This window comes from Stegostoma tigrinum, chromosome 6, assembly GCF_030684315.1.
Source record: "Stegostoma tigrinum isolate sSteTig4 chromosome 6, sSteTig4.hap1, whole genome shotgun sequence".
Lineage (NCBI taxonomy): Eukaryota > Metazoa > Chordata > Chondrichthyes > Orectolobiformes > Stegostomatidae > Stegostoma > Stegostoma tigrinum.
This window is the reverse complement of record NC_081359.1, coordinates 7185478-7207288: the sequence shown is the minus strand read 5'-3', so window position 1 is coordinate 7207288 and position 21811 is coordinate 7185478. Positions and strand designations below refer to the sequence as shown.

Below are 21811 nucleotides of genomic sequence, written 5' to 3'. Positions count from 1 at the left end.
GAGGTGAGGCACTCATTAACATGTTTACTTAGTAATGTAGTTTAGAACCCATTTTGCAATGAACATTTGCAGTTTTCTGGAGCTGGAGGTCCTGGCATTGAAACTGACATGAGATTGATATACATTTATTGAGCTTGCAGAGCACTAAGAGAGATCTAACAAGGATGCCAGAGTTGGCATGTAAGTGAATGTTGTCAAAGAGTTTCCCGGGTTGGGAGTTATATAAATTTTCTCTGTGAAGACATAGAGTGGAATGATTTTGGCTTTTTCTTCTGGATGGCTTCCCGTAAGTTCAGGGTGCTATTGGCTGTAAACAGATAGAAATCTAATTATCACATAAGCAAGCAGGAGAATCTACAGAGAATTTTATCCCATCCAAGTTTAGCTGGTGCGCAACCAGGAGAAAGGGTTCATGCATCATATCCCCTGGGAACATCGTGATATATCACATCTGTTCATTGCATCCCCTGGGAATTCCCATGATAATGTCTACCATATTTGTTCATCATATCCTTGGGAACACCCATGGTATAGCATCTGATCATCATCCACAAGGTGAATTGACTCTGGCCCCAAACTTAAAGAGGAATAAAAAGATTCCCATTTCAAACAGGAATGAAAGAACATCAGAACCCATATGAGAATCAAACGCATCGTCTAATAAATAACTTTCCTCTTCAAGTTGCACTTCAAGTTTGTGGGCAGGTCTGGAGGGATCATTCATTCATTAACAGGAGAGTATTTCCAGAATAATTGTGACATGCTGTGTTCTGTAAAGTAAATGAGGATGAGAGGTGCAGGATGAATAAGCCACACTTCACCTAATGAGGAAGACAATAATGACAAGGAGGAAGAATGCACCCCAGGACCAGACCAGTTGTCTCCCGCATTTCCCGCAACTCATCCCTCACACCTCCATCCGCAATAATAACCAAAACAGAATCCCCCTCATCCTCACGTACCACCCCGCCAACCTCCAAATCCAACACATCATCCTTCGACATTTCTGCCATCTGCAATCCAACCCCACCACCAAGGACATTTTTCCCTCCCATCCTTATGTGCTTTCCGGAGGGACCACTCTCTCCGTGACTCCCTTGTCTGCTCCACAGTCCCCTCCAGCCCGACCACCCCCAACACTTTTCCCTGCAACCGAAGCAAGTGCTACACCTGCCCCTATACCTCTCTCCTTATCCCCATCCCAGGCCCTAAGAAGACTTTTCACATCAAACAGATGTTTACCTGCACATCTCTTAATGTGACACACTGTATCCGCTGTTCCCATTGTGGCCTCCTCTACACTGGGGGAACTGCACCTCCCAATCGCGAACCATTTCAAATCCCCCCTCAACTCCTCGGACGACATGTCCATCCTGGTACTCCTGCAGTGCCACAATGACGCCACCTGAAAGATGCAAGAACAGCAACTCATATTCCACTTGGGAACCCTGCAGCCCAAGTGTACCAATGTGGACTTCACAAGTTTCAAAATCTCCCCTCCCCCAACCACATCCCAAAACCAGCTCAGCTCGTCCCCGCCTCCCTAACCATTCCTCCCACCTCAAGCCCCACCCCCATCTCCTACCCACTAACCTCATCCTGCCTCCTTGGCCTATCCGTCCTCCCTGGACTGACCAATCCCCTCCCTAACTCTCCACCTACACTCACCTTCACTGGCTCTAACCCCGCCACTTTGGCCTGTCGGTCTCCTCTCACCCTACCTCCTCCTTTATCCATCTTCTATCCGCATCCCCCTGTCTCCTTATTTATTTCAGAATCCCCTTCCCCTCCCCCATTTCTGAAGAAGAGTCTCGACCCGAAATGTCAAACCTGCTCCTCTGATGCTGCTTGTCCCCACCTCAGTTTCCAGCAACGTGGTCACTGCTGTTATATTAGGCAGCTGAACCAAATCGGTCTTTCTACTTCTGTAATTGGAACACAGCAAAATTAAACCTTCAAAACCCCCAAAAAGTCAATCCAATGTTCCCTAACCACAGTTCTGAACACCAGCCTTGTACATTTAGCAAAACACTTGGCTATTTATTAAACACAAGATAACACTAGCAGAGAGAAAATTAAATAATACAATATGCTGATTAATGTCTGTACTTTAAACCTGAAGCAGTTGTTTTTAAACCCCATTCACACAAAAGACGGACAGACAATCATCCAACATAAAGAAAACAAAACTGATCAGATTACTTAAATGACTTTCAAGAGACATTATATCATGGGCATAAATGTGGCCTTTTTGGTTGTTTTTCTGACACATCAATCATGGCCACCTTCTCAGTTCACCTAGGCAAAGGACATAGAATCCCTGCAGTGTGGAAGCCAGCCAATCAGTCTATCAAGTCCACACAGACCTTGCAAAGAGCATCCCACCCAGACACAACCCCTCCACCCTATCCTTGTAACCTTACATTTTCTATTGCTCATCCACCTAGCTCACACATTCCTGGTTACTATGGGTAATTTAGCATAGCCAATCCATTAATCTGCACATCTTTGGGCTTGCGGTGACACTTCCAACTCAACTTTCTACTCTTGGCCTTCCAAGTGCTGGTATATTAGGCAAGGAGTTTTCAAATCATTGTGCTGTCTCAGAAGCAGATCAGGATCATTTTTCAGTATATAAAAAAACTTTGATCTTGTCCCATCCTGATTAACTCTTCCTAAGGCTTCAACTACCATTCAACACTTGCCTTGAAATTAAGGTCTCTTGCCGGAACCTATCCCCAGAAATTGTGTTTGTCGATAGCCAACTTCCGTTGAGTATTTGAACACAATGCTCTTCCCTGGGGTCATTGTGTCTGTTAGAACCTTTTTAATCAAGGATCAGCCTGCAAATAACCTCCAGGCCTGGCCTCACAAACAAACAAAGCTCCCTTTTATCACAAGCAATCCCAAAGTCTACAATTCACTTACAGCTCACAATTCGAAATTGAGAAAAGAATAAAAATAACGACAAATCAGTAAGAGTTCTAATACTGTACAGCTTTATTGGCAGGATTGTCACAGGATGTTTGTGCCAAAACATAAAGGTCATTATTCAAGAGCATCTTAATGATTAGCTGTTTCACCTCTGCTGCAGGAAGGAAGTGGAATGTTTTGTGAGAACATTTCATTTTGTGAAGTTTTTATTATTCTTCTGTAGAATTGCATATAATTTATTGGCGTTTATTAACACTTTCCTTTTCATGGTTGCTGGGTGGTAGCTCACCTTTTTAACTTACTTGATGATGAATGGGAAATCATTAATTGACTTCTGGGACATATGCATTGCCTGGTTTGAAATTTGCTTTATGTCAGTGACATTGCAAATGACTGTCGTTCTTACATCAGCCCAGTGATAGTTACCAAGTGAACCTTATATTAATAAAGGTAAAAAAGGAACCAGGATAAATGTGAGCAGCAGGCACTTCATTGACATTGCTATCATCCTCCTCATCATCCGCCACACCCTCTTCCTCAAATGTGCTTTCAGCATCTCGTTCCTTCTGCAGTAGGTGCAATGTTGTGCAGAATGCAATGCACCAAATGTTTTTCTGGATATCCTAGCCTTCAGGCACCTGAACCATGTCTTTAGCATGCTGATGGTTTGTTCAGTCATGCATCTGGTGGTCATGGTGCTATAACTGTGCCAGTGCTCAGCTTCATGGGACAGCTAACAGGCAGGTTACAGCCAAGTTTTAACTGGTTACATCCTGACTCTTAACAGGTCACACAGGAAGCTTACATGGTAATCTTAATGTTTTTGTCAGTTAAGGCAGGACAAAACCCGCTTCCCAGTCAGCTTCAGGATGTTGAACACTTGCTGCTTATTGTATGAGTGAAAACATTTGCAGTTCACAAATAATGTGGACAGGAGGTGACAACGTGATCATGTCACTGCCACTAATCCAGAACGCCTGCCCAAACGAGGCATGGGTTTGAACTCGACCATGGCAGATGGTGAAATTTGGATTCCATAATTTTTTACAACTCTGGGATTAGAGTTATTGCTTAATGGTGACCATGTAACTAAATGTCATGAAAAGACCTGCATTTATTTGGATCAATTCCTAACAGCAGCTTTTCCCAAAGCACTTTGTAACCAATGAAGTTTTAAGTGTGGATGCTGTTGTAACAGAGGAAATTCCCACAAACTGCTGCAGGATAATGGTTCTGCAATATTCTAGCCAGCGTCAGAAACCCTACTTCCAGCCCAAATCAGAGTTAAAAATTATCCACCTTTTCTGCTTCCCTGTGATGTTGATAGAAGGATAAATATTAACAGAACATGGGGATAACTCCCCTGCTTTTTAGTGTCACTTTGGTTCTATTTAGGAATATGCCTGCTGCTATTTTATAAGCTTGACTTGCTTTGTCTATTGTGTAAATGCTGTTATTTTATTGCTAAGTTTGCTCATGTGGATGTTTATTTGCTGTTATTTAACAGTCTGCTTGATTCAGTTGTCTGAGTGCCATTATTTTAGGATTGGTGTTATGCTATTTGATTAAGTGCTATATTTTGGGACTCAGACTTGATGTTTGGGATTTGTATGTTGTTATTTGGAATTCAGTCTTGCTGTTTGGGATTATGAGTGTGGTTTTTGGGATTCAGATTTGCTGTTTGGCATTGTGAGTGCTGTTATTTGGGGTTCAACCTTGCTGTTTGGGATGGTGAGTGTGGTTATTTGGGAGCCAGTCTTGCTGTTTGGGATTGTGAATGCTGTTATTTGGGATTCAATTTGCTGTTTGGGATTGTGAGTGCTGTTATTTGGGACTCAGTCATGCTGTTTGGGATTGTGAATGCTGTTATTTGGGATTCAATTTGCTATTTGGGATTGTGAGTGCTGTTATTTGGGACTCAGCCGTGTTGTTTGGAATTGTTTGGAATTTCAGGTACGGTATTATTTTGTTAGTGGCATGAGTGCTGCCAATTTAGGGTTGATGCTGCGGTGTTTGGGCGCGTGAGTGGAGTGAGTGTTTGTTCATTCATTCCAAAATGCCCATGCTGGCATTTATTCTCCAAACAATGCTCCTCCTACCCTACTTCATCTAACACATTCTGTTCCTTCCCTTCTCTTGTAGCTTCCCTTTCATTTAAATAGTCACCTGAAGTCTTCTTTGTGGCGGTGTGTTCTACCCAATAGCCGACAGTGAGGAAAGAAGTTTCTCAGGAATTTCCTACTGGATTTACTGGCAGCCAACTTATGTTTCAGACTCCTAGTTTTGGCCTCTCCCACAATGAGGACTGTCTGCAGTCTTCTTTTCTACAGAAAACAGCCACAGCTTTTCCTCAAATGTTTCACCTCTTAGTTCTGGATCAATCTTGTCAAATTTTAAGCACCTTCTATGACACCTTATCCTTTTAATTAAAGGAGCCTAGAAATATTCACAGTGCTGCACGTGTGATATAACAAAGTTTGGTTCATTTTTACCGTACTTCACTGCCTTTCAGTTCAATTATTCATAAAAGGAATCATTGTTCCTTTTTAAACTGTTCATTTAAGGCCTGATTTCTTACATCACAACTTTCAGTAATTTATATATAAGTGCCTCGAGGTATTTCTATTCCCCTACATACTAGAGTCACAGATGATGTACGCCAGGCAGTCACTTATGAAGAAGCTAGGCATCTCCAAGTTTGCGATAACAAAGTGTGGAGGTGGCTGAACACAGCAGGCCAAGCAGCATCTTAAGAGCTCAAAAGCTGACATTTCAGGCCTAGACCATTCATCAGCTTTTTTCTGATGAAGGGCCGAGGCCCGAAACGTCAGCTTTTGTGCTCCTAAGATGCTGCTTGGCCTGCTGTGTTCATCCAGCTCTACACTTTGTTATCTTCAAGTCTGTGATGTTTACTTTTAGGGGAGGCAATGGCCTAGTGGTATTATTACTGGAATGTTAATCCCCAGACCCGGACAATGTTCTGGAGACCCGGGTCTGAACCCCACCAAAGTAGACGGTGGAATTTGAATTCAATAAATATCTGAAATTAAGAATTTAACATTGAACGTGAATCTTTGGTTGATTGTCGGGAAGAACCCATCTGGCATTAGAGAAGGAAACTCCCATCCTTATCTGGTCTGGCCTACATGTGACTCCAGACTCACAGAAATGTGGTTGACTCTTAACTGTTCTCTGGGCAATTAGGGATAGGCAATAAATGCTGTCTCGCCAGCAATGTCCCTCATCCTGTGAATGAAGAAAGGGACCTACTTAGACATATATTTCTCATCTCCTCATTCTTCCCATCACAATCTGCCACAAGCAACATACATTATCAAATCTTTTTGATAATCTGTTCCAATAGAGCTACAAAACTGATACCTACTCAACAATGCAGAGAATTTCCTGGTATGTCCTGCACATAAAAATCAGGATAAATTTAATTCAGCCATCCTGATTTTCAATAAAATGATGGAAGGAATCATGAACACTGCCACCAACCAGCACTTGCTTAGCAATAACTTACTCACTGATGCTCCATCTGGGTTCCACCAGGGTCATTCAACTCCTGACCTCATTACAGCCTTGGTCCAAACATGGACAAAAGAGCTGAATTCCAGACATGAAGTCAGAGTGACTGCCCTTGGGATTAATTCTGCATTTGACCAACTGTGAGATTGAGGAGCTCTAATAAAACTAGAGTCAATGGGAATTAGGAAAAAACTCTCTGCTGGTTGGAGTCATACCAAGCTGACAGGAAAATGGCTGTGGATTTTGAGGCCAGTCATCTCGGCTCAGTTCCTCAGGCTAGTGACCAAGGCCCAACCATCAACGGCTTCATCAATGACATTCCTTCCAACGCAAGGTCTGAAGTGGTGATGTCCGCTGATGATTGCACAATGTTTAGCACCATTCATGACTCCTCAGACACTGAAGCAGTCCATGTCCGAATACAGCAAGACATTACCTAGGCATTATCCAGACTTGGGCTGGCAAGCAACAAATAACATTCATGCTGCCTGAGTGTCGGGAAATGACCATATCTAACAAATGAGAATTTAACCATCACTTCTTAAAATTAAATGGTGTACCATCACTGAATCCTCCAATATCGCTAAGCTGAGGGTTATAATTAACTGGAAAGTGAACTGTACTAGTCATATTAATACTGTGGGTAGAAGAGCAGGAAAGAGGTTAGAGGTCCTGCAATGAGTATCTCACCTCCCGACACTTTAAACCCCGTCCACCATCCATAAGGTTGAGGTCAGGAATGTGATGGAATACCTCAAAGCTTGGCTGAATGAGTTAATCTCAGCAGCATTCGCAACAAAGCAGTTCATTTGATTGGCACCACATCCACAAACATTAACTTTGATGCTCAGCAGCAAAAGTGTATAACATCTACAAGATGCAGAGCAGGAATTAAACAAGGCTCCTTTAAACAACAATTTCCAACATGTCAACTATCACCATCTAGAAGTAGAAAGGCAGTAGATGCATGGAAATACTGCAATCTTCAGCAAATTCCCTTCCAATCTAGTCTCGGCTAACTTGAAAATGTACCAGAGATAGCAGTAACTGCAGATGCTGAAGAATTTGAGATAACAAGGTGTAGAGCTAGATGAGATTTTGAAAGAACAGCGACTTATATTCTGCTTGGGAACACTGCAGCCCAATGGTACCAATGTGGACTTCACAAGCTTCAAAATCTCCCCTCCCCCTACTGCATCCCAAAACCAGCCCAGCTCGTCCCCACCTCCCTAACCTGTCCTTCCTCCCACCTATCCCTTCCTCCCACCCCAAGCCCCACCCCATCTCCTACCAACTAACCTCATCCCACCCCTTGACCTGTCCATCCTCCCTGGACTGACCTATCTCCTCCCTACCTCCCCACCTACACTCACCTTTACTGACTCCATCCCCTCCTCTTTGACTGGTCTGTCTCCTCTCCGCCTATCTTCTCCTCTATTCTTCTATCCACCTCCCCCTCACTCCCTATTTATTTCAGAAGCCCCTTCCCCTCCCCCATTTCTGAAGAAAGGTCTAGGCCCGAAATTTTCCTGCTCCTGTGATGCTGCTTGGTCTGCTGTGTTCATCCAGCTCTATATCTTGTTACCTTTGAAAATGTACCACCTTTCTTTCACCGCCACTGAGTCAACATCCTGGAACTGCCTCCCTCACAGCATTGTGGCTCTACGTACATATACCAGTGCAATTTAAGGCAGCAGCTGACATCATCTTCTCAAGAACAAGTAGGAATGTGCAACAAATGTCAGCCAGCAAAGCCCACATTCCGTGTAGGAATAGAAAATAATACTGGTATTTCTCTGTTCAGGGATGTGCATGTTTTCTTTTGACTTGGTATTGTTCTGTTCAGTTGTGTGTAGTGTTACATTAAAGGCTTTCTTGCTTGGTTTGTTTATTGAACGGTTACTTAGTTAGGATTTGTCAGCATCAACATTTCTCAATTCATTTTTCTCTTTTTTTGTTGCAAGTGGTGCAGGCTAACTCTTGGTATTGGTAACTTCAGATGTGTGAATGCTGTTGTTACAAAAATGCTGTTGTTGCCTTTGGCATTGTGGAGGGTGTTATTTTAGGATCATGTTGCACTCTTCAGGTGCATGAGGCCTATTCTTTGAAAAGAAGTCTTGTACCATTCACTGTGTTTGGATGTTTGAATCCTATTGTAGACTTGGTGTCACAGTTTGTTATTAATATCACTGTATAGTCGGTATTGAATTCAGGATTCTGCTTACTAGTTTGTGTAATTCTATTCAAGTTCATGAATGACTTCTATATTGGTTTTGATGGCTTGAATATGTAAATTCAACTATTTTGGAATCTGTGTTGCCTTCTTACAATGTAAGAGATAATACTTTAGAGTTAGTATTGCTCTGGGTGAGCATCATTTGACATTCAGTCTTGGTCTGCTTTGTGAATGTGTGCTGTTATTGTGCATTCAATGTTCACATATATAGGACAGCATATTCAGTCATTTACATGGAATGATACTATTTTAGAATTGGTATAGATTACCCTTAAAGATATGTAAGTTTCAATTTAGAAACAATTTTTCTCAATGTGTGTGATTTTTAGAGTTAGTGTTAGTCAGTAATGGTACTTTCAAGTTAGCTCTGACTTAGCACACACATTTCTTTACAGTCAGCATTGCTCAGTTTATGTGTTCTATTTTCAGTTTGGTGTTGTACTATTTAGGTCTTCTGATCATCTTAAAATTGTTTGGGAGTTGGAGTTCCAGTGTTATTGTTAGGAACACAAGGATTGATGGGTGAAAGAATGACTAAAAACATTCCTAGTTCATCTTCCAGCACCCTGGTAGTTGCATGATACAATGACAGTCGGCTTGCTGATGATTCAAGGCAATCAATTGCCCCAATTAGTGTACAGTAGATCTGCACAGGAATTGAGGATAATCTAAGTTGGCAAATCAGCAGAAACTATGCCTCACCCTTTGTTCTTCCTAACCATTTGTTGAGGCTCAAATTACTCATATGCTGTACCACAGAATTTTTTTTTGAAAGAAGTCTATTTAATTTCATTTTGAATTAATTAATACCAACAGTACCCACCATCCCTCTAAAAGACCTGTTAAATAGATTAATCATTCTCCCAGTTTCCACAGATAACTTTGAACAACTTCAAGTGTAGGCCATTTTCTCAGATTTTTCTCTGTTTTGGACAAGGTGAGCTGCCTTAATGATTTACATTATCTAGACTTCTCAGAACTATTGAAAACCAGCAATCAAATCACCTGTCATAATCCCCCTTATCTGTGAGAAAACTTTCAATTTACACAATCAAATTTTCTTTCACCTGATTCATCATTTCGGTTGGCCCATTCTGTGTCCTTTTCAATTGCTACACCGTTTTTTTTCACAGTTGTGATCGGAATTGTGCACAATACTAAGTATAGTCACATCAAAGATTTCTAAAAGGGCAGAATTACTTCACTTTTCTGGCTCCATATTGAAATTATTGGTATTTTCAGCATCTAATTTATTTACTGCACTATCTCAGAGCATTGTTATGATTCCTTGAGTTTGTTCTGATTCAGAAATTTCCAGGTCTCTATTTTTTCTCATTTTCCATTTCCAGCTTTTATTCCCATTCAAGTAATGCAGCTACATGTTTTATCCCCATGTGAAAAAATCTTTCATCATTGAATTCCATCTGCGATTTTTCTGCCCAATTTTAAACCATATTTGGTCCACCAGTAGCTCAACCTGTTTAGCTTTTGAGTCTACCACGTCCATTAGTTTTGTATCATTTGCAAATTTAGCCAGTGTGCTTGAGGCTCCTAGCTCCAGATTTCTATGAAGATATTTAAAAAGAGTTTCCAAAACAGACCATTGTGGGAATGCACTGATATCATTCTCCTAGGCTGCTTATAATCCATGTACCAGTACATTCTGGGTTCTATCGGTCAACCAATTACGTATCCATTGTAAAATATTTCCACTGATTCCCGCTTTCTTTATTTTCAGTACCAGCTTGGCCAGAAGACCAGTATCCAAGGCCTTACTGAATTCCAAGTATACTTCAACCACAGCCTTACCCCGATCAAGCTCTTTTGTCACATCCTCAAAGAAAACCAGTAAGTTAGATTACAAAGACTTTCCCTTCATGAATCCATATTTGACTATCTTTTTATGATTTTATTTCCATTTTGCTCTGCTCGGGTGTGTGAGTGACATGATTTTGGACTGGTGTTGCTATACTTGAGTTTACAAGTGCCAGTATTTAGATTCTATTTTTCGCCACCATGATGTGAGTGAAATGAATTTGGAACAAGTGTAAATTTGAGTATGTGACTTGGTCTTTTGACTGTTTGGTTCAGGTGTGTGTGTGTATATGTGCTGAGACATTAGAGCATGCTATGCTCCATTTGATTGTTTGAATGCTGTTGTTGTGAAGCCGGTGTTACTCTTCATGGTGTAAATGCTGTTATTTGGGAGAATATGTTGACTTTTTACAGGCATGTTAATGTCATTTATTTCACAGGCAGTTTGATACTATTTGCAGTATAACTCCTGTTATCTGATAGTTAGTCTTGGTCAATTTAGTTGCGTGGAGGTTATTGTTTTGATGGTAATTTTGTCCAGTTTAGTTTCGAGTGGTGTTAAATCCAGAGTTCACATTATTTTTGGATTCAGGTTTTTGGATACCCGTGTTCTAGCAATGTGGTTTTGCCCCATTGGGTGTGGTTGCTCTTTTTGTGGAGTTCTTGGTGTGCAAACTGCATTCCTGAGCCTTTGCTCTGCCCTTGTCCTGATGAAAATGTCGCTTTGGGTTTGTGAATGCCATCAATTTGGATTGTGCAATCTTTTCTTTTGTGTGAATGCAGCTGGTCCAGTAGATATACTGCTTGTTTAGGTGCAGGAATGGTTATTTTGAATGTGCCATCATTCAGTTCATGTGAATTGTGTTATTGTGGAGTTATTGTGACACTGGTGATGCATGAATGTTGTTAATTGGGAGTTGTAGTTTTGTTCACATGTGAACACTGTTAAATTGGAATAGTGTTGCCCTGTTGGTACATATTTATCCAGCTGGCATTGGGGTGGCTCTGTTCATCCATACAGTGTTACTGCTCTGAACGCGTTGTTCATGTTCAGTCAAAATTTGTTGAAGCTGTTTGTAGTAAATGCTGCTTTTGTTGAGCTTCTCATATGCTTTACATATATGAAAGCTGTTACTTTGGAGTTTCTACTGTTCGGCTGGGGTGTGAACGTGACTAATCTGAATTTCCTCTAGCTCTAATCAAGCGTGAATGATTTATTCTCATGGGCCTCATGTGCATGTGTGTTTATTAATATGAAGTTTGTGTTGCTTCATTTGACTATATGCTTTGGCGTAGGATGATGGTACTACTCTGCTCTATGAATGGTTATACTCTGGAGTGCACATGCCTTTGGGTAAAAATGTGTGCACATGCACACTATGTGTATGTATATGTGCACGTGTGTGTGCGTGTGTGTTTGTGTGTGTGCGTGTGTGTAAGACATTAGATCTGGTGTTGTCCTGCTCAGCTTTGCTATTATTCACATGGCAATGCAGTTCAGTCCTGTATGCCCATGTTACTCTAGATTACAAGTTACATTCTTGAGTGCGGATGCCCTTTTTCTGGAGATTACATTGTTCTCTGGTAGATGTATGCAAGCTGAGAATTTGTCTTTCTCTGTTTATTAATTAATGTTGTTATTATGGTGGTGATGTTGCTCTGTTCTACTTTTGTGAGAGTTCTTGGAGTAGGTGTTCCCCCCTTCTCAATTGTATGTGTTAGTCTGGAGCTAACAGTGCACATTTGATGTGTTTTCTGTTATTGTAGTGTTGATGCTGCTCTGTTTTGGTGTGTGAACATTCATTCTGAAATTGGTGCCTTCTTTTTGGTATGCATGCTGTTGTGCTTGAATTAGTGTTCAGGTAAGAGAATGAATGTTCTGGAATTAATATCACTCCCTGCCCAGCATGCATGCTGTTGCTCTGCAGATGGTGTCACTTCATTGGGTGCATGGCTGCTGTCTGTCTGGATAAGTACTGCTCTGTTCAATTGTGTTTGTGTTTTTTTTGTACATGTGGCTCTTATTGGGTATGCTGTTTATGTAATTATTGTCCTGTTCAGATTAGAATGTTATTATTCTGGGGTTGGTATCATTCAATGTGAAACTTAATATTTCAAAGTTAGCCTTGGCAGTGGCTTGTCTCATTCCATTTTTTGGTGTGTGGATGCTGTTAAACCAGAATTAAAGTTGTTCTGAGATAACAAGGCGTAGAGCTGGATGAACACAGCAGACCAGACAGCCTCACAGGGGCAGGAAAACTGACGTTTCGGGTCTAGACGCTTCTTCAGAAAATGGGTCCTTGAAAATGAAGAAGGACCCTTTTTTCTGAAGAAGGGCCCAGACCCAAAACATCAGCTTTCCTGCTCCTTTGATGGTGCTTGGCCTGCTGTGTTCATCCAGCTGTACACCTTGTTATCACAGATTCTCCAGCATTAGTAGTTCGTACTATCTCTTATTCACGTTATTCTGTTTGGCACGCTGTACTTTTTTCTCTAAAGTTTATTTTACAGGTGAACTTTTTGTCTGAATTTGGCCTTGGTCCAGCTAAAGGATTTGTTTGTTCATATTCTGGACCTTCTGATTGATTCAAAATGATTTGAACATGGCTGCCGTGACAATGATCTACAGTAGGGCTCCTCAGCATCATTTCATTAAGATTGTATCCTGAGTTTCATCAGCTGAGTTGTGATTGGGTTAAAGAGAAGCCAGGAATCTCACATCTCACATCAGCATGGAGATGGTGCTGTTTAGGATGGCGATCATGACTAGCAACGTTTTAGATCCGATCTACCCTTCAGACGTTACACAGTCAAAATTTAGTCACTTCACCCAGTGAAGCAACTGAAATTGACAATAATGATGTTGATAAAGTTATTAATAGACAATAGACAATAGATAATAGGTGCTGGAGTAGGCCATTCGGCCCTTCGAGCCAACACCACCATTCATTATGATCATGGCTGATCATCCACAATCAGTATCCTGTTCCTGCCTTATCCCTATAACCCATGATTCCACTATCTTTAAGAGCTCTATCTATCTCTTTCTTGAAAGCATCCAGAGAGTTGGCCTCCACTGCCTTCTGGGGCAGAGCATTCCATATATCCACCACTCTCTGGGTGAAGAAGTTTTTCCTCAACTCTGTTCTAAATGGCCCACCCCTTATTTTTAAACTGTGTCCTCTGGTCCTGGACTCACCCATCAGTGGAAACATGCTTCCTGCCTCCACAGTGTCTAATCCCTTAATAATCTTATATGTTTCAATCAGATCCCCTCTCATCCTTCTAAACTCAAGAGTATACAAGCCCAGTCGCTCCAATCTTTCAACATACGATAGTCCCGCCATTCTGGGAATTGACCTTGTGAACCTGCGCTGCACTCCCTCAATAACAAGAATGTCCTTCCTCAAATTGGGAGACCAAAACTGCACACAATACTCCAGGGATGGCCTCACCAGGGCCCTGTACAGCTGCAGAAGGACCTCTTTGCTCCTATACTCAATTTCTCTTGTGATGAAGGCCAGCATGCTATTAGCTTTCTTCACTACCTGCTGTACCTGCATGTTTGCTTTCATTGACTGATGTACAAGAACACCTAGATCTCGTTGTGCTTCCCCTTTACCTAACAACTCCATTTAGACAGTCATCTGCCTTCCTGTTCTTGCCACCGAAGTGTATAACCACACATTTATCCACATTAAACTGCATCTGCCATGCATCCGTCCACTCACCTAGCCTGTCCAAGTCACCCTGTATTCTAATAATATCCTCCTCACATTTCACACTGCCACCCAACTTTGTGTCGTCAGCAAATTTGCTAATATTACTTCTAACGCCTTCGTCTATATCATTAATATATATCTTAAACAGCTGCGGTCCCAGCACCGAACCTTGTGGTACCCCACTGGTCACTGCCTGCCATTCCGAAAGGGACCCGTTTATCACTACTCTTTGCTTCCTGTCAGCCAGCCAAATTTCAATCCAACTCAGTATTTTGCCCCAATACCATGTGCCCTAATTTTGTTCACCAATCTCCTATGTGGGCCATTCTGGAACTTGTGGTCAATTTCAAGGAAATACCATTGTTCAGAAATTATCTTTGGAAAGAATTACGCAGAGTCTCAAGCTACTTCGTTTTCAAAATTTGTGATTTGAACAAAGTTTTAATCTTCCATTTGAACAGTTGTAGAAGTCGCACATTGTTACTTCAGCTGTTAGATCTATCTGCCATGATTCCTGAGAAATTCATTCACTACATCAGAGAAATATTTGGCTTCAACATCAATTACTTTTAATACAAATAAGTATTTATTTTATTTTGGAATTCTTTTTTGAAAACTACTGATTTTAAATCCAGTTTTAATTCATGAGTTGTATTCCTTTCTTTAAAAATGTATTTCGAAGTATTATCATCTGATCTAGTGTGTATCCTGGCCACAAATGATTTAATTTGTGTGTGTATTTTGGAACTGATCCAAACCCAAACCCACCACATCTGCTGCCCATTTTCCTTCCTATTCTTTTCTCTTTACTTCTCCCACCATTGCAATGCCTTTCTTTGGGCAACCTACCACGATAAACTCAGGTTCTTCGCCGTTATCACCTCCTCCATTCTCATGCCATTGATTGATGATTAATTCACGCTTTTGTAATCCTGAAACTTCCATCTATGCACCCCAGACATCCACTGCAAGGATCACCAATGGAAAAGATATGATTGCCTATTCTATTTTCCATCGACCTTTCAGGCCCTTTTCTCCTGTTGTGAGCACCTCTTGGCAACATCCCTTGCTCTCCCCTCACTGATACCAGCTCAGATCCTATTAACGCTGCCAGTGGATCACACTTCTCCTTTCTTCACCCTGAATTATGTACATTTACTTGTGCATAAAACTCGTCTAATCCGGGAACTGATTGTGAACAATCTCGTTGGCATTCAAATCATGACGGCTGTGGGGTGATCCCTTTCCTTTCAATGAAGTCTCATTGCCAATACCTTCGACAATTTCACCTGCTCAAACTAGTCATCTCATGATGTTGCTCTTTTCTCTAAGCCACAACGTGATCTATTTCCCTACTTCTCTGGTACCTTTTCCTACTCGAGTATCTTAGCTTGAAATACCAATCATGCTTCTTATTTAAAGTCTTTGCTCTGAACTTTCTCATTTAAATGCAAGATGACGTTTTCACTTAAATAAAGGTAAATTTACCATAGTCTTACCAGACCGAATGGCTACAATCTCATTAAAGAAAGATGACTGCTGGTGTTTTATTCTGAGAGTCACCACATTCCAGTTGAGGGGAAAGTTTGATAAAGGGGAATATTACATGGTAATCTCCACTGATACAGGAATTGAAGCTATGTTGTTGTTATCACTCTGCATTATAAACCAGCCATCCAATCAAATGAGCTACCCAGTAGCCTTGCTTTCACTGAAATAACTTTTCATTCGCTGATAATACATGATCGTTTTGTTTTATTGCTCTCCTCCTATAACCCCTTTCTCCTTCCATCTTCATCCCAGGAAAATTTCTTCGTCAAGCCACTTTGCATTGCACTTTCAAATTCCCAAAGAGTCAATATTTGAACCACAATCCAATGTGACATTTTTGCTGCTATTTTGTTTTTTCAAATCACCCTTTTTGAGTGATCTTTAATAAACTAGTTTCCATTAGAACTGTTGGTCTCTGTTCCCCCACTTAACTCGTGGTGTACCCTCAATTCTACTCCCTTAAGTCCAAGGGAAATATGTTTGAACATTATTGGTGAACACTTGGTTTAATCATCCATTGCCAGAACTGGCAAGATTTATTATATTATCAAAATTTGCTCTCCAACACTAAAATTGTTCTCTCATCAAAGTTTATTCAGGAAATAATATTACAAATCATCTTCTTGGATCACTCTCCCCTGTCTGTATCACCGTCAACTCAGATAATAAACTTTTCTGTTGCAAGGACAAATTCATATATTTCACTGGTTATGTCTCCTTCCTCCTTTTCCTTAGTCCATCAGAATAAACATCTTAAAGAAGTTTCTACTACAGTAGTCCTGATCTTGTGTCTTCCTCTAAATGTTATCCCATCTTCTGTAATGCTCTCTCTAACTTTAAATTGTTCATTATGTTTACTACTTGCTCCATCAACCATATTCCAACTAAACTGATGACTACATGGGCTCCATGTTTGCTTATACTGTTTTTTTTATTGGCTCCCCCTCCATTTGTACATATTTTTCATTTAATCAGAACTTCTTATCAAAAAAACTTTAATTTGACCTCTCTTATCCTGTGAAACACCACTCCATTGCTATTTCTTGTCCTCTCCAAATTATTGAACTTGATATTGTGTTTGAAGTCCACACTAATGTTTTCTACAACTCTGTGCTTCAATTTGTCCAATCTGATTTCTAGCCTAGCCAAAAATGCAAAGACAATCTTGGTTAAAGTGACAACGGGTATTCTTTAATAAGAATAAACTGTTATAAACTATCTTCTCTTATCCTTCACAACTTCTCCACAATCATAAATAGCTGACCACGCTATTTTCCTCCATGTATGCTGTCCACTGTGCAGTTCGGTGGAACTCCCCTAGCTTATACAAATGTTTACTTCTTTAACCATAGTTTCGGAATCAGCTGCAATAATTTCTTTTCTCTGAATCTCTGGAATACCCCAGTGATCTACTTTTCCTTCTCTCAACCATCCGTTTCTTAACCCCACATTGTCCCTCAATGACATAATCCATTACTACAACTGTAGGTTCTACATGTAGACCAATGACATTCAGTATTTCCCCTCCAATTTTTGGAATACTCCTCAGCCCCTGATTTCCATCATTCCTTGATTAACATTCAATAGATAATGAACAGAAGTATCCCCCAGCAAAATATTGGGAAGACTGAAGCCCAAATCTTTGATTGCCACCAAAATCTCCATTGACTGATGTCTTTTTCGTTCCCCATCACAATATGAGCAAGAAAATTCCCAAACCTCGATGTTTGTGTTTGACCTTAAGCTAAAAGTCCAACCACATTCCTGCACTATCAAGATTTCCTACTTGACCACTACAACACCATTCGGCTTTCATCCTATCCCAATTCATCTACTACTGAAACCCCCATTTGTGTCTTTGCTACTTCGAGGCTTGATTATATCAATGCTCTCCCAATCCCTCGAAACGTCAGCTTTTGTGCTCCTAAGATGCTGCTTGACCTGCTGTGTTCATCCAGCTCCACACATTGTTATCTGGGATTCTCCAGCATCTGCAGTTCCCATTAACTCTCTCTCCCATCTTCTACTCTTTGTCCAAAACTCTGTGATGTCTATACCTTAACTCATTCCAAATTTCATTTGTTGTGCTTGTTGAATTCCACTGGCTTCTGACATGTGACAAAGCATCTCGTTCCAATGTCTTCATAAAGTGATTCTGAATGTTAAATCAATTAGTTTGGGGATAACAGCCACATATCATCTTAGTAAGATCTTTTCACATCAATTTTAAATATTTCAATTTAGTGGTTCTAAAAAAAAGTATGGTGTAGCTAGTCTTTTAGTTAGTTGGTAATGTGTAGCTATTAACCACAGAAAGAGCCGTGTGTATTTTGAATACTTGCCAAATGAATATCCAGAATGTTTGTTTCCATTTCTAATGACTTTTCAAGATTTTTCCAGTTGTGGGAATAATTCAGGGTCTTTTAATTTCCTTTGACATGAAAGAAAAAGTAATCCGACCTCTCTACAATTTTACAATTTACAGAAAAATGTTTATTTCTAGTTTATATGTATATTAATATATTGATTACATATTTACATAGTTCACATTTAGCGACCTGTTCATATAACATGAGCATGACAAAACTTTCGAGCTTTTTTTGATTTTGCCACTCATTATTTCTGCAACTTCTTTCAGCCACACAAGGCTTCAACGTATATCCCCTCTCCTAATTATAACTTGTGGTTATTTTAGTCACTGTAACTGACAGGCATGTTTTCAGCTGCCTTTGCCTGGGCTCTGGAATTCTCTCCCTAAACCATTGTACCTTGATCTCCTGTTTTCAGATGCACGTCTTCGTTCGGATTTTTGACCTTTTATACTGATTTCTATCCCTGTGGCAAAATAAAACAAATTTTTGTAACTGTATCACTCTTCTTACCCAATTCCTGGATCATATTCCTCTTTTAAATGTGTGACATAAGCGTCAGTTCTGGTTACCATTATCTGGGCATTGGTGTTGCTCTGCTTGAATGGGTACTGCATAATCCTGCAGTTGTTGGCTTCATTTAGATGCGTTGTTATTCTGGAAGCTGTTGTGCTTTTGGTGTGCAGACTATTTTTCTAGAGTTGGTATTCTTTATGCTTGTATGAAGCCTGTTATTCTGGAGTTAGGGCTGTTCTGTTTTGACGCACAGTTATTTTTGTGTTCCTCTGGGTATTGCTCTTTGAGTGAATTTATATTTTCACTGCTGGATGCACATGTTATTATTCTGGAGTAGTCCTTGCTGTCTGTATGTGTGTGTTATTCTCAAGTCCTTTCATTCCATTTGCCTTATCAATGTGCTTCTTTTTGGGAGTTGGATTTTCCTCTGTTCAGCTATGAATGATGCAAACCTGGAAGAGATGTTGCTGTGTTTGGTTGTTAGTTCTGCTAATCCATTGTTATTTCACTGCTCTGTTGTGCATGAAGTAAGTTTGTTTTTTTTTATTTTCTTGTTGGATACGGGCTTCTCAGGCTGGCCAGCAGTTATTGCCCATCCCTAGTTGCCATTAAGAAGATGGTAGTAAGTTGCCTTCTTTAATCATGGCAGGCCATGTGCTGTAGATAGACCCACAATGCCCTTTGGGAGGGATTTTCAGGATTTTGACCCATCAACAGTGAAGGAACTGTGATATTTTTCCAATTCAGGATGGTGAGTGGCATGAACTTGCAGGGGGTGGCATTCTCATGTATCTGCTTGTCCTTCTAGATTGAAATGATTGAAGGCTTGGAAAGTGATGTGTACAGACCTTTGGTGAATTTCTGCAGTGCATCTTGTAGATGGCACATTCTGCTGCTGCACGTCACTGGCAGGGGAGATGGAAGTTTCCAGATGTGAATTCAATCAAGCGGGCTGCTTTGCCCTGGATGGTGTCAAGTTGCTGGAGCTTCACGCAGTGGGGAGCATTCCATCAGAATCCTGGCATGTGCCGTGTAGGTGGTGGACAGGCTTTGGGGAGCCAGGAGGTGAGTTACTCGCCACTGTATTCCTAGTCTCTGACCTGATCTTGTAGCCGCTGTGTTTACGTGGTGAGTCCAGTTGATTTTCTCATCAGCAGCCCACAGGGCGTTCATAGATGGAGATTCGGTGACAGTAATGCCACTGAATGTCCAGGGGCAGTGGTTAGACTGACCACTCACTGGAGATTGTCATTGCCTAGCATTTGTGTGGTGTCAATGTTACTTGCATCTTTTCAGCCCAAGCCTGATTATGTTTTAGGTCTTGTTGCATTTGAACATGGACTGCTTCAGCATCTGAGGAGTCACAAACAGTGCTGGAGATTGTGCACTTGTCAAAGAATATGTTCCTGTGCCTGGCTAAACGTGTTGTCAGTGTGACTCTGATATTTTGAAATAATTGTTGTGCTATGTGAGATAACAAGGTGTAGAGCCAGATGAACACAGCAGGCCAAGCAGCATCAGATGAGCAGGAAAGCTAATGTTTTGGGCCTTTGATTTGGGTATGAATGTTGCTTTGCTGCAGTTGATTTTATGATTAGATTAGATTCCCTACAGTGTGGAAACAGACCCTTCTTCAGAAAAAAAAATTGCTATATGCGTTGTGTTTGAGAGAGGAGGGTTTTATGCTATAGCTGTTCTTGTTCTCTTTAGATTGGGATTGCTCTTATTCTAGAAATGGTGTTATTCTATTTGGTGTTATTTATTATTCTACACAAAAAAATGCTGTGTCCACTTATCTGTATTATTATGGAAGACTGTTTCATTTGGTTGTGAGTGCTATTTTGATATACACTGTGCTATATTAAGTTCTGTTTTATTGTGGATTTAGCATTGTTCTGTTTAGTTTAAAAGTTGTAGTTTTGAGGTTATTATTGCTCTGTTAGAATTGTAATATATTCAGTGGTTGATGTCCCTCTGCTTTAGTGACTGTCTTTGTTTGGAGTAGAAGTTGCTCTGTCACGGTGTAAACACCATTATTCTAAATTGTTGCTCCTTGTAATTTTGTGAGTTATTGTGATAAAGCTGTCACTTTGTTTGATCATATGGATTATACTGCAGTCGACAGATGTAGATTTGTTTGATGGCGTGTGTTATTTTGAAGCTTATGTCCTGTTTGAGCACGTTAGTTATTCCAGGACTGGTGTACCTTGGTTTGATTCTCTGCCCTATTCAGTAGTTGGTAATTTTTTTTTGTCCTGGAGCATATGCATTTATTCTGGAGTTTGTGCTTTGTTTATAGGCGTGAATGTGAATTTCTGAGCCACTGGTTCTCTACTCAGGTTTGTGTGGGCTTCTCCTGATATTATATGAATTGTTTGATATTAGTTTGGTGTAGTTCAATTTAAGTGTGCACATTATTATTCTGGAGTTACTATGGGTCTTTTCTTATGTAAATGTTTTTGTTCTTGGGTTCAAGTGTGTGTGTGTGTTATTACTCTCGAGTTCTTGTTCCTTTGTTCAGTGATGTGTGTGTTTCGTACTACAGTTGAAGACGTGGCATGATGCTCAGTGGTTAGCACCGCTACCTCACAGTGTCAGGGACCCAGGTTTGATTCCAGCCTTGGGCAGCTGACTGTTTGGAGTTTGTATGTTCTCTATGTGCCTGCACAGGTTTCCTCTGGGTGCTCCAATTTCCTTCCATAGTCTAATGATGTGCAGGTTCAGGTGGATTGGCCGTGTGACATTGCCCATAGTGTTCAGTGATGTGCAGGCAAAGTGGATTAGCCTGGGATATCGTAGGGGTGCAGGCCTGGGTCGGATGGTCTTCAGAGGGTTGGTGTGGGCTGAAAGGCCTGCTTCCACACTGTATGTATTCTTTGATTTGGGTATGAATGTTGCTTTGCTGCAGTTGATTTTATGTTTAGATTAGATTCCCTACAGTGTGGAAACAGACCCTTCGGTCCAACAAGCCCAAACTGCCCTTTTGAACATCCCACCCAGGCCCATTCCCCTATAACCCACACACCCCTGAACACTACAGGCAATTTAGCATGGCCAATCCACCTAGCCTGCACATCTTTGAACTGTGGGAGGAAACCGGTGCACTCGGACGAAATCCATGCAGACACGGGGAGAGT

General features: G+C 40.8%; 1 protein-coding gene across 2 annotated transcripts in view; it reads left to right on the top strand.

Annotated features, from left to right (window-relative positions):
• Nucleotides 1–21811, top strand: part of LOC125453035 (NALCN channel auxiliary factor 1-like) — a 482123-nt gene that overhangs the window by 347610 nt on the left and 112702 nt on the right. Inside the window, exon 2 of one of the 2 annotated variants that reach the window (XM_048532080.2) lies at nt 10440–10549. The exons of the other annotated variant lie outside the window; for it this stretch is intronic. Within the exon in view, the coding sequence (XP_048388037.1) occupies nt 10440–10549 (110 nt within the window). The remainder of the gene's footprint in view (nt 1–10439; nt 10550–21811) is intronic. 2 annotated transcript variants of the gene reach the window in all.